The sequence below is a fragment of the Hemiscyllium ocellatum genome (genome assembly GCF_020745735.1).
Source record: "Hemiscyllium ocellatum isolate sHemOce1 chromosome 27 unlocalized genomic scaffold, sHemOce1.pat.X.cur. SUPER_27_unloc_18, whole genome shotgun sequence".
Taxonomy (NCBI): Eukaryota; Metazoa; Chordata; class Chondrichthyes; order Orectolobiformes; family Hemiscylliidae; genus Hemiscyllium; species Hemiscyllium ocellatum.
The window spans coordinates 607,209-619,364 of record NW_026867485.1 but is presented as its reverse complement, the minus strand read 5'-3'; the positions used below and the strand labels follow the sequence as shown (position 1 = coordinate 619,364).

The window sequence follows — 12,156 nt, the reverse complement described above, 5'->3', positions numbered from 1 at the left end:
CTGCCAAAGGAAGTAGTGGATGCTGGGACAATGTCAACATGCACAAGCCTTGGGTGACACGGTGGCTCAGTGGTTAGCATTGCTGCCTCACAGCACTAGGGTTCCCAGGTTCGATTCCAGCCTCTGGCAACTGCGTGTGGAGTTTGCACACTCTCCCCATGTCTGCGCGGGTTTCCTCCGACAGTCACAAAGATGTGCAGGTTCGGTGAATTGGCCATGCTAAGTTGCCTGTAGTGTTAGGGTGGGTTACTCTTCGGAGGGTCGGTGAGAACGTGTTGGGCCGAAGGGCCTGTTTCCAAGCTGCAGGGAATCTAATCGAAAAGCACCTGGATGGGTGTATGTACAGGAAGAGTTTAGAGGGATACAAGCCAAGTGCTGGCAAACGGGACTAGAGTAATTTCGGATATCTGGTCAGCATGAATGAGTTGGACCAAAGGATCGGTTTCCAGCACTTGGCCTACATCCCTCTCAACCATTCCTATTCATGTCCCCATCCAGATGCCAGTTAAAAGCTGTCATTGTACCAGCCTCCACCACTTCTTCTGGCAGCTCATTCCATACATGCATCACCCTCTGGATGAAAAGGTTGCCCTTTAGGTCCCATTTAAATCTTTCCCCTCTCACCATAAACCCTCTGGTTCTGGACTGTGCAACCTCCAGGGAGATTATTTACCCTATCCATACCCCTCATGATTTTATAAGCCCATATAAGGTCACCCCACAACCTCTGACACTCCAGCGAAAACAGCCCCAGTCTATTCAACCTCTCGGCAACATCCTGGTAAATCATTTCTGGTAGAGAAGTCAATGATTTGGGTTAATACCTGAAACACTGACTTCACTGCTGCTGCTGCCTGGCTTGCTGTGTTCTCCCAGCCTCCTGCTTGCCTACTCTGGATTCCAGCATCTGCAGTTTATTTTTGTCTCTAACGAATGGCAGAGCAGACTCGATGGGCTGAATGGCCTAACTTCTGCTCCAATGGCCTTGCAGGCTTAGGTTTGTGCAGATTGTTTCAGTGGGAATGCGCAGTCCCGGGCTCAACGAGCAGCAGCGTTCATAGAATCACAGAATCCCTACAGTGGGGACACAAGTCCTTCAGCCCAACAAGTTCAAACTGACCCTCTGAAGAGTAACCCACCCAGACCCATTTCCCTACCCTATTACTCGACATTTCCCCTGACTAATACACCACACCTACACATCCCTGAACACTGGGACAATTTAGCTTCGCCAATCCACCCTGCCTGCACACCTTTGGACTGTGGGAGGAAACCGGAACACCCAGAGGAAACCCACACAGGCACAGGAGGAGAATGTGCAAACTCCACACAGATAGTTGCCCCAATAGTGGAATCAAAGCCAGGTCCCTGGCACTGGGAGGCAATGCTACTCACCACTGAGCCACCGTGGGAGTGGGTGCTGTCCAGCAGAAAACAAAACAAGCCCACCAACTCTCCCACTGTCAGACTGGGCAGGAGGTTCAGTCCTGGGGGTGACCCACAGCAGCCTCACCGGCAGAATCCGATTGTTGGGAGCGCTGGTGCCCCCGCTGGTGCCTCTGCAAGTTGCAGGACTGGGTGAAGGCCTTCCCACACACAGGGCAGCTGAAGGGCCGCTCGCCGGTGTGAACCCGCTGGTGCTTCAGTAGGTCAGAGGAATTGCTGAAGGCCTTCCCGCACTCAGGACAAGTGAATGGCCTCTCCCCGGAGTGGACCCGCCGGTGGATCACCACGTGGGAGAAATTGCTGAAGGCCTTCCCACACTCGGGGCAACTGAAGGGCCTCTCCCTGGTATGGACCCACCGGTGGGTCAGCAGGTTGGAGGCATGTGTGAAGGCCTTCCCACACTCAGGACAGCTGAAAGGCCTCTCCCCTGTGTGGACCCGCCGGTGGGTCAGCAGGGCAGAGGAATCGCTGAACCCCTTCCCGCACTCTGGGCAGGCGAATGGTCTCTCCCTGGTGTGGACACTCTGGTGCCTCAGCAGGGAAAAGGCCTGGGTGAAGGCCTTCCCACACTTGGGGCAGCTGAAGGGCTTCTCCCCTGTGTGGACCCACTGGTGGGTCAGCAAGGCGGAGGAACTGCTGAACCCCTTCCCGCACTCTGGGCAGGCAAATGGTCTCTCCCCGGTGTGGACACGCTGGTGCTTCAGTAGGTCAGAGGAATTGCTGAAGGCCTTCCCGCACTCGGAGCAGCTGAAGGGCCTCTCCCCTGTGTGGACCCGTCTGTGCCTCAGCAGGGTGGAGGAACTGCTGAACCCCTTCCCACACTCAGGGCAGGAGAATGGCCTGACCCCAGTGTGACTGCGCCGATGAGCCTCCAGGACAGACGGGACATGGAAGCCTTTCCCACAGTCGCCACACTTCCAAGATTTCTCCACGGGGAGGGATTCCTCGGGTTTCTCCATGGCTGAAGCTTCAGCGGTACACAAACACGTGTACAGTCCCTCCCCACCGTGAATTCCTCTTTCCAGGCTGAATAACTGTTTTAGGTTCCACACTCAGTGCACTGTAACAGTAGGATCTCTCATTCCGTCCCACTGATGCTGAAAACGTACTGAAACAGGGACCAAAAAACTTTGCTCCTTCTCACAGAATCTTAGTCAAAACTCGTTACAGGCCCAATGGACTGAACGACTGTCAGACATTGACTTGAAATTGAGGACAGCAGACGCTTGGGAGTCCGAGTCGAAAAGTGTGGAAAAGCACAGCAGGTCAGGCAGCATCTGAGGAGCAGGAGAGTCGGTGTTTTGGGCATAAGCCCTTCATCTGTTGTTTTTTAAACTTCAGTTTTCATATCAAATACTCTGTAAAAAGAGATTACAAAAGTCATCATTGTCACTGAGAAGGTCTATAGCCTTAAAACTTGTCTTTAAACATTTAGACTCAATGTAATGCTGAATTATAGAACACATTTATTGCACTAGAAAATAGACAGACAGCAAGGCTCAGAAAAGGGGGGATCCGAAAGAATGCAAAAGATAGGGACACCTGGGCTTACCAAGTGATAACAGGATGCTGTAAGACAATTAAGAACGTTTGCCTTAGCATCAGTGAATCTGTATGAACAGGACACCAAGTGATAACATTCACAGCCATTCCCTTGTGAAATTAATGACCGTGTTTGATTCTGACCCTGAAACGAAACTCGGTACTATCAAAAGCTTTGTAATTAACGGTCAGTTGCTGTCAGTTATAATGGATTCTTATACCCCTTGCAAGCAGGGCAGTCCCAGAGAAAATAAATCTTTGCTGTTACAAAACCCTGACCTGAGAGTTCAAAAGGACACCATTTTAGTGCTGAGCCTGTTGAATCCAGTAGAAAATTAACTCTTAGTGCTTAGCTGCTATGGATTGACTTTAATTGCGCTTCGAGACTTTTTGGTGCTTTTGAGTAGCCAATTCTGGTTATGAAATGCAAACTCTGTGAAAGGAAATATTGATAAAGCTTTAACTTACTTGCTGTTTTTACAGACTTTACAGACTGCCCCACTATCAATTCTAACTAATCAGATCTTATGTCTTATTCGAATTTCAATCACAAACTTGAAAAGAAGGCATGTTCCATTCGAAGACGAATGAATCAGTTGAAATGAAACCTCACGGTAACATCTCAGCCTCAGGGACAGAATGATTTAGGGCTTAAAAAGCAGGAGTCTGCTCCCAGCTTAGAAATTATTCTCGGTCGGATATTGAAGAGATTCTTGCACAATGTGTCGGGAAACCATTTTATGATTGAACGTTTGCCCTCCTTACTAAGAAGCTGTTTTATAAAACAACTGTATCTGACATGTGAGCTGTGCGAGGTTATCTTGTGAACTCTCCAATTAGCTGAGACTGATACCTCTTTATGAGAGGAGTTTATCTCGCTCGCAGGCGCCTAACTCAGCTGTTTTTCCCACCTGACGAATGGCTTCGGGCCTGTAGGAGTGATTAGTCAAGCTTCACAGATCTGTCAATGAGCTTTTCTTCCTTATGAATTATTGTCTTTCACTGTTATCTGTCTAATTAAGAACATGCAATTCCTTTTTCAAACTTTTGTAGAAAGGAAGCCACTTTGTATCAATACATTGGAGTCGCCTGCTGGGCATCTGGACAGCTGGTAACCTACTCTCCTAGATTATTAGAACCTAGTTAGTTTAGCTTATAGGTATCAATGTTATGTTGTCACAGTGATGCTATTAGTGAATAAAGGGGATAACTAAAATTATACTAAACTGTCCATAACTAACAAGTTTTTATTCCAGACTTCCAAACAGTACGATTTCCGGGACGAACCAAGAGAGAGGCTTTACAGGTCTGAGTCCACAAGGGATTCCTTGGGCGGTCTCAAATCTTCACTTTCACATCAGTCCAGGGTAGAAATTCACAACAAGCAATTCTTTTTCTGCAGAACAATCTTTTCGTTTGTTATTCTACAAAATTGAAAGCACCATCCCACCCTCTCCCCCCCCCATCCATTCTCACTCCACTCTAATTCTCCTGAAGGGTGCTAATTCAGGATCTTACAGGGCCAAAAAAGTAAAAACATCTCTTTTGAATAACTCTACCTGAAAGTTCACATCTTTCACAACATTGGGATACTGCTCAGTGTGAGCAGATCTGATTTTGGAAAGCAAAGAAAAACTGTCTAAATTCAGGATAAACCTGCAATACAGCGTCTTTAGAAACGACCAGGCACGGGGTCAAGGCATTGACACCAACACCAGAGAGAAACTCAACATACAGACGTGGCAAACCATCAGTCTTTAATCTTTCAGAATGGGTTGTAGGAATCATTAATATGTAAATCTCAGAACTTCTAACAAATCACCTTCTCGAGATAACTTAAGGTTTGTAACAAAAGGTGACACCTCAGCTCAGACAATGCATTAAAGGTACGAGGTCACAGTCAGTCTGTATCCCAATTTTGAATCTGACAGGTTCGGTTTCCAAAGTGAAATTTACAAACTATTATATGCATTCACTGCCTGCATTGACTGCCAGCATTTTGCGCATTTTTTGAACAAATCAAAGTTTTGCATTAGAAATTGGCTAGCTGAAAGACGACAGAGGGTGGTGGTTAATGGGAAATATTCATCCTGGAGTTCAGTTACTAGTGAGGTACCACAAGGATCTGTTTTGGGTCCACTGCTCTTCATCATTTTATAAATGACCTGGATGAGGGCATAGAAGGTGGGTTCGTAAATTCGCAGATGACACTAAAGGCGGTAGAGTTGTGCATACTGACTAAGGATGTTGGCAGTTACAGAGGGACATAGATAAGCTGCAGAGCTGGACTGAGAGGTTCAAAATGGAGTTTAATGTGGAAAAGTGTGAGGTGATTCACTTTGGAAAGAGCAACAGGAATGAGTGTACTGGGCTCATGGTCAGATTCTTGGTCGTGTAGATGAGCAGAGAGACCTCTGTTTCCAAGTACGTAGATCCTTGAAAGTTACCCAGGTTGATAGGGCTGTTAAGAAGGCATACAGTGTGTTAGCTTTTGTTGGTAGAGGGATTGAGTTTCAGAACCATGAAATCATGCTGCAGCTGTACAAAACTCTGGTGCGGCCAGATTTGGAGTATTGCGTACAGTTCTGGTCACCGCATTATAGAAAGGATGTGGAAGCTTTGGGAAAGGTTCAGAGGAGATTTACTAGGATGTTACCTGGTATGGAGGGAAGGTCTTAGGAGGAAAGGCTGACGGGCGTGCGGCTGTTTTCTTTAGGGAGAAGGTTGAAAGATGACTTAAGTGAGACAGAAGATAATCAGAGAGTTAGGCTGGACAGTGAAAGCCTTTTTCCTTGGATGGCAACGGCTAGCACGAGGGGATATAACTTTAAATTGAGGGGTGATAGATATAGGACAGATGGTCAGAGGTAGTTTCTTTACTCAGTAGTAGAGGTGTGGAACATACTGCCTCCAATAGTAGTAGACTCGCCAACTTTAAGGGCATTTAAATGGTCATTGGATAGGCATCTGAACGAGAATGGAATAGTGTTGGTTAGATGAGCTTCAGATTGGTTCCACAGGTCGATGCAATATTGAGGGCTGAAGGGTCTGCACTGCGCTGTAATGTTCTATGTGTGTAAAAATATAATTCTGCAAATACAAATTCACCCTTTACACTTATATGCATGCATGAGAGAAAGCAAATGTTGATGTCTATGCTGTTTGTCTCTATGTCTATTTTGATAACAAATGCTTTATTTCTGTAAATGTTGTTATAAATCAGAGTTGGGTACTAATAGTTAGATGTAAGGGAGAGAGAATTCCTCCAGTTTGGTACCATAAGAATCCGATCCATCTGAAACTGCTGATGTTTGGACTGTGGGAGGAAACCGGAGCACCCAGAGGTAACCTGCGCAGACAGAAGGGGGAGAACATACCAAAGTTCACACAGACAGTCACGAGAAGGTGGCATCAAATCGCTTCTAACAATTCTCCCACACCCGCAAAACCCTGAACACTGTGGGTAATTTAGCAGGGCCAATCCACCCTAACCTGGGCAAAGATAAAAATCACATGACACCTGTCCAACAGGTTTATTTGGAAGCACTAGCTTTTGGAGCGCTGCTCCTTCTTCAGGTGGTTGTGGAGTATAAGATCATAATACACGGAGTTTACAGCAAAACATTACAGAGTCATGCCACTGAAATGATACATTGAAGAACCCTGGATTGTAAAGTCTTTCATCTTTTAGAATGAGTTGCTGGTGTCATTAATATGTAAATCCCAGAACTTCTAATAAGACACCTACTCGAGATAACTTAAGGTTTTATTAGAAAAGATGACAACTCAACTCAGGCAATGCATTAAAGGTGTGAGGCCAGAGTCTGTCTGTATCCCAGTTTTTGAGTCAGACTGGTTCTATTTCCAAAGTGGAATTTATAAAATATTTCATGTATTGTCTGCCTGCAGATTGTGCATTTTTTGAGCAAAATGCACAATGTATCTGCAAATACAAATACACCCCATAGACGTGTGTGGGTGTGTGTGTGTCGCGTACATGAGAGAGAGAAAAAGTCTAGTTCCATACTGTATTGCATAACAGATGCTTTATTTCTGTTGATGTAAATATTGTTATAAATCATAGCTGGGTGCTAATACTTAGATGTAAGGGAGAGAGAATTCTTCAATTAGGGCACTATAAGAATCCTAGCAGACCCCTATTTCTAGTTTACTTGCCAATGAACAAACACAAACACCTATTTAATTCTAATTTTTCGCTTTTCTGTTATATTTTCTGGTAATATGATTCTGTGTCTGGATGGTTTACAGGCTGGGAGACTGTAGGTTGGACTTTGATTGAGTGAATGTTTTATTGTTCCAGAAGGTGTCAAAGGAGGTTAAAGCTTCAGCAGAAATGAAGCACAGCTGAGAACAGACAACAACTGTGTGGGAACAGGAAGATCAACCAAGGACAAAGAAACCAGAAATCCGAGCTGACACCAGACTACCCTGTGGTCAGTTGCTTTGATTAGCAGTGTCAACCCTCTACCTTTACCTAGCTTCGCATTCGACTTGAATGCCACATCTGCCCTCAATATTTAGGATCCAATCCTTGTCACCCTGAAGCTATGTCTCTGTAAGGAGTCTCAGATCATAATTATTCTCTTCAATGTGAGCAGTCAATTCATTCACTTTTGTTACGTTGCAGCGCTATTACGACACGGGTAACCCCCTCTGCTCAATTAAACCAGCAATATAGAGATGATTCACCCCATGCAGTAATCTGTAAAAGTTCGAGAGGCAAAGAACTATCCCAAAGGTAAATATTTAAAAGTAAACATTTAACAACTTTACTCTTTACGTCCAACAGAGAATTTTAAAACTCACAGAAATGCCCAGTTTTATAGTCCAAACATCGGATCATTTTATTGGTGTTAATATTATCAAAATACTTAATTCAAACTTGATTGGACTTTGGTATTTTGGGGCAAAATTTAAACTGATTGGCCAAATTTAAATTTGTTTGTGCCTCATGGCAACCCAGTTGCTCTATTTGTGTTGACCAAATATTACATTCTCATCTTGTTTAGAACACTTTGTTCTGCTCGATTTTTAAACTCTCTTCAAGGTACAGTACCTCTACACCTTCATAACAAGCACACAGTCAGACACTGACCTTTTAGTTTTATTGTTTGTAATCTTTTGAATCCAGTTTTAATTGCTGGTACGTTTATTCTCCTTGTTCCTTTCTATTGTTCTCTGATGTCCATTTTCCACATCACTACATTGCTTATCTACCTTGATTTGGATTGGCCTTACTAAATTGCCCATAGTGCCCAGGGATGTACAGGTTAGGTGGCTTAGCCAATGGGAAATGCTGGGTTATAGTTTCGACACAATAGAAGCAGGAGGAGGCCATTTGGCCTGTTAAGCTGCTTCACCATTTATTAAGATCGTGACTGATCTATCCATCATCTCACCTCTTCTTACTTGCATTATCCCGACTACCCTTGATTCCCTGAGGGGTGGGGGCGGGAGCAGGATGCTCTCTGGAGGGGTCAGAATGGACTTGATGGGCTGATTGGCCTGCTTCCACGCTGTAGGACTTCTATGATTTACCGCAGTTGTGTTTGCCTCAGATCACAGCTCCCAGAATCTCCCACCTTCTGCAAATCAAAAGACAAGTCCCCCCCGCCCCAGCCCTCTTGTATGTATGTTATCTAAATGCTTAATCATTTCTAGTGAATACAGCCCACACCTCCTGCTGCTGCCAGTAACCTTTACAATGCTGATGAAATAATGCAATTCCTGCAGTACTGAAAACTGTAAGGCTTCTAACAATACCAGTTACTCATTCACCGCTCCTGATGGATAGCATTGGAAACAAAACATCGAAGGCTAACAGAAATGAGCAGTTTAACTCAAAATTCCACCTAGCCCTTCACTGGGCACCCCAATCAGCACACTGTCCTTACTGCTGGTAAGCCTTAAAGCACTTCACCCCCACAGTGCAATGAATTCCCACATTCCACCAAAATCCTAGAAGTACTCATGTACTCAGTTGCTGTCTCACCAATTAAATATTTCATTGTAACTTCTTCTGCTTCCAGTAAAGGCAAAACATCTTTGAAAGCTGCTCTGAAAGTCCACTCTTCACAACAACACTTCTGCTTTCACGCAAGATGATTAAAGTCATACAGCACAGAAACACAGCCTTCGGTCCAACTCATCCTTGCTGACCAGATATCCGAAACTCATCTAATCCCATTTGCCAGCATTTGGCCTGTATCCCTCTAAATCCTTCTTATTCACATACAACGTTTAAAAGGCATCTGGATGGGTAATTGTAGCAGCCTCCCCACTTCCTCTGGCAGCTCATTCCAAACATGCACTACCCCGTGTGAAAAAGTTGTCCCTCAGGTCAGTTTTAGATCTTTCCCCTTTCACGTGAAACCTATGCCCTCTAGGTTTGGAGTCGCCTACCATGGGGAAAAGAGTTTGGTTGTCCAACCTATCCATACCCCTTATAAACTTCTTTAAGGCCACCCATCAGCCTCCAATGCTCCAGGGAAATTATCCCTGGCGTATTCAGCATCTTCCTATCGCTCAAACCCTCCAACTCTGCCTACATCTTTGTAAAGCTTTTCTGAACCCTTTTAAGTTTCACAACATTCTTCCAGAGGGCGGCAACTGGAATTGCACACAGTTTTCTAAAAGTGGCCTAACATGACCTCCCAACCCCTGTACTCAATGCTCTGACCAATAAAGGAAAGTGTACCAAATGCCTTCTTCATTATCCTGTCTCCCTGCAATTCCACTTTCAAGGAATTATGAACCTGCAAGGACACTTTGTTTAGCAACACTCCCCTTTAACTATGTAGGTCGTGCCCTGATTTGCCTTACAAAATGAAACTCCTCACATTTATCTAAATTAAACTCATTCTGCCACTCCTTGGCCCATCAGCCCATCCGATCAATTCTAATTTATATTGAACTTTGTTTCCTCTCTCATCCCCTAAAAGCTGAGAATCTCCATCCTACAATCACTTCCTCCATTCTGACTTTGCTGAACCTAATTCCTGCTGTAACTCATCCTGAAGGGTGTGGTTCATCCTGATTAACAGACTCTCACTCGGGGAGGTGGAGATCAAATTGAAACAGACAGAATTCTGACTGGCCTGGACAGAGTTCAGGGGAAGATGTTCCTATTGGTAGGAGAGTCTAGGACCTGAGGGCACAGCATCAGAGTAAAAGGAATATCTTTTAGAACAAAGATAAGGTGAAACATTTTCAGCCGGTGAGTGGTGAATATGTGGAATTCATTGCTACAGAAGGCTGTGGAGGCCAGGTCACGGAGTAGATTTCAGATGTAGATAGATGGTTCTTGAGTATCAAGGGGATCGAGGGTTACAGAGAGAAAGTGGGAGAATGGGATTGAGAAACTGATCAGCCAGAACCTAATAGTGGAGCAGCCCTGATGGGCTGAGAGGCCTAATTTCTGCTCCTGTGTTTTATGGTCTCTTGCTGTCCTGGACTAGGAGTGTGCAAATTGGGAGCAGGAATAGGCCATTTAGCCTGTCAGGTTTGCACCAGCATTGAACAGATCATAAGTAGATATGATCTAAAGGGTATAAACAAGGACTGCAGATGCTGGAAACCAGAGTCTAGATTAGAGTGGTGCTGGAAAAGCACAGCAGGTCAGGCAGCTCCTCGGATGCTGCCTGACCTGCCATGAATATACCTACATTCAGGTTAATAGGCTGGAATTTTTTCCACTGGAGCAGAGGAGGATTATAAAATCGTGAGGGGTATAGATGAGGTGAATGGCCAAAATCCTTTCTCTAGGCTGGGAATTCAAGACTACGGAGCAAATTTTGAAAGAAAGAGAGGAGAAAGATTATAAAAGGACATGACGGTCTCCATTTATTCCGTCCCCAAGAGAGTGGTTTGTGTGTGGAATGAATTTCCAGACAAAGGGGTGGATGCAGATACAGTTAGAACATTTAAAAGACATTTGGATTAGTACATGAATGATGAAGTTGATTTTAAATAAATGTGAAGCACTGGATTTTGGAAAAGCAAATCAGAGCAGGACTTATACACTTTATGGTAAAGTCCTGGGGTGTGTTGCTGAACAGAGACCTTGGAGTGCAGGTTCATAGTTCCTTGAAGGTATGCTTTCCTTCATCGATTACAGCACTGAGTAAAGGAGTTGGGAGGTAGGTGAACCTCTAAGGGGAGCCTTTTCACACAATAGTGCATATATGAAATGACCAGCCAGAGGAAGTGGTGGAGACTGGTATAATTACAGAATTTAAAAAGGCATTTGGATTGGTCTATAATAGAAGGGATATGGGCCCGGGGCTGGCAAATAGACTACATTAGGATAACTGGTAGGCATGGACAAATTGAACCGAAGGGTCTGTTTCTGTGCTGTACATCTCTATGACTCCAATATAAAAGATTCAGAGGGATATAGGTTTAACACAGGCAGGTGGGTCCAGTTTAGTTTGAGAACATAGTCAGCGTGGATTAGTTGGACTGAAGGGTCTGTTTCTATAACTGATTTGTACTGGTCTTGCCTCCCCCATAACCATCACTTCTTTGTTGTTCGAAAATCAGATGAACTCAGCCTTGGATATATTCAGTTACTCCCAAACTGCAGGAAGGCGTCCCCACTTCTCAACTCAATTCTTCTTGCTAATATCCCACTTGCCTTGCTCACTATTGCTGCACTTGTCTGACAACTTGCACTGACTGGATTAGAAGGACGCAGAGACTCCTTTGTACATCCACACATCATTTCTGATGCAAGGCTCGAGCCTGAAATGTCAATTCTCCTGTATTTTCCATTGAAAAAAGACCTGGACTAACTTTCCCAGAGTCTCTCCCCTCCCTGGATTCACTCCGTTTCCCTTCAGTTCCTGAATGGAAAAGGGGTTGAGAAAAGAGCGTGCTGTACTCACAGATGTTGGAGAGAGGAAGGAAGTTGCAGTCTGGGGTGAAGCTCAATCTTCATTCAGAGAGAGAGGAACAGCAGCAGCAACTTCAGAAGTTCATGGTCCTACTTCCGCATCCAGACAATGGGTTTGCTGTGATCGGCAGGAGGACCAGTCTCCATCCGGTCCTCCAGAGCTTCTCATTGGTCCATCAAAACAAGATCACGGAGTGTTTCCGCCTTTTGCGTGAGTATGCGTAATGTTTTGCTGACACCGTGGAACATGCGCA

The 12,156-nt window shown here is 44.8% G+C and overlaps 1 protein-coding gene across 1 annotated transcript; it reads right to left on the bottom strand.

Annotated features, from left to right (window-relative positions):
* Positions 1-1,162: 1,162 nt before the first annotated feature.
* On the bottom strand, positions 1,163-11,995 carry LOC132807524 (gastrula zinc finger protein XlCGF8.2DB-like). The gene is made up of 2 exons (XM_060821629.1): positions 11,895-11,995; positions 1,163-2,804 (listed from the first exon to the last, which is right to left on the bottom strand). The coding sequence occupies exon 2, from the start codon at positions 2,403-2,405 to the stop codon at positions 1,482-1,484; it is 924 nt and encodes a 307-aa protein (XP_060677612.1). The 5' UTR covers positions 2,406-2,804; positions 11,895-11,995; the 3' UTR covers positions 1,163-1,481.
* Between the last annotated feature and the right edge of the window lie 161 nt (positions 11,996-12,156).

Bases quoted from the DNA above. Each gene is read 5' to 3' on its own strand.
- LOC132807524 (XM_060821629.1), bottom strand. From the start codon at position 2,405: ATGGAGAAACCCGAGGAATCCCTCCCCGTGGAGAAATCTTGGAAGTGT.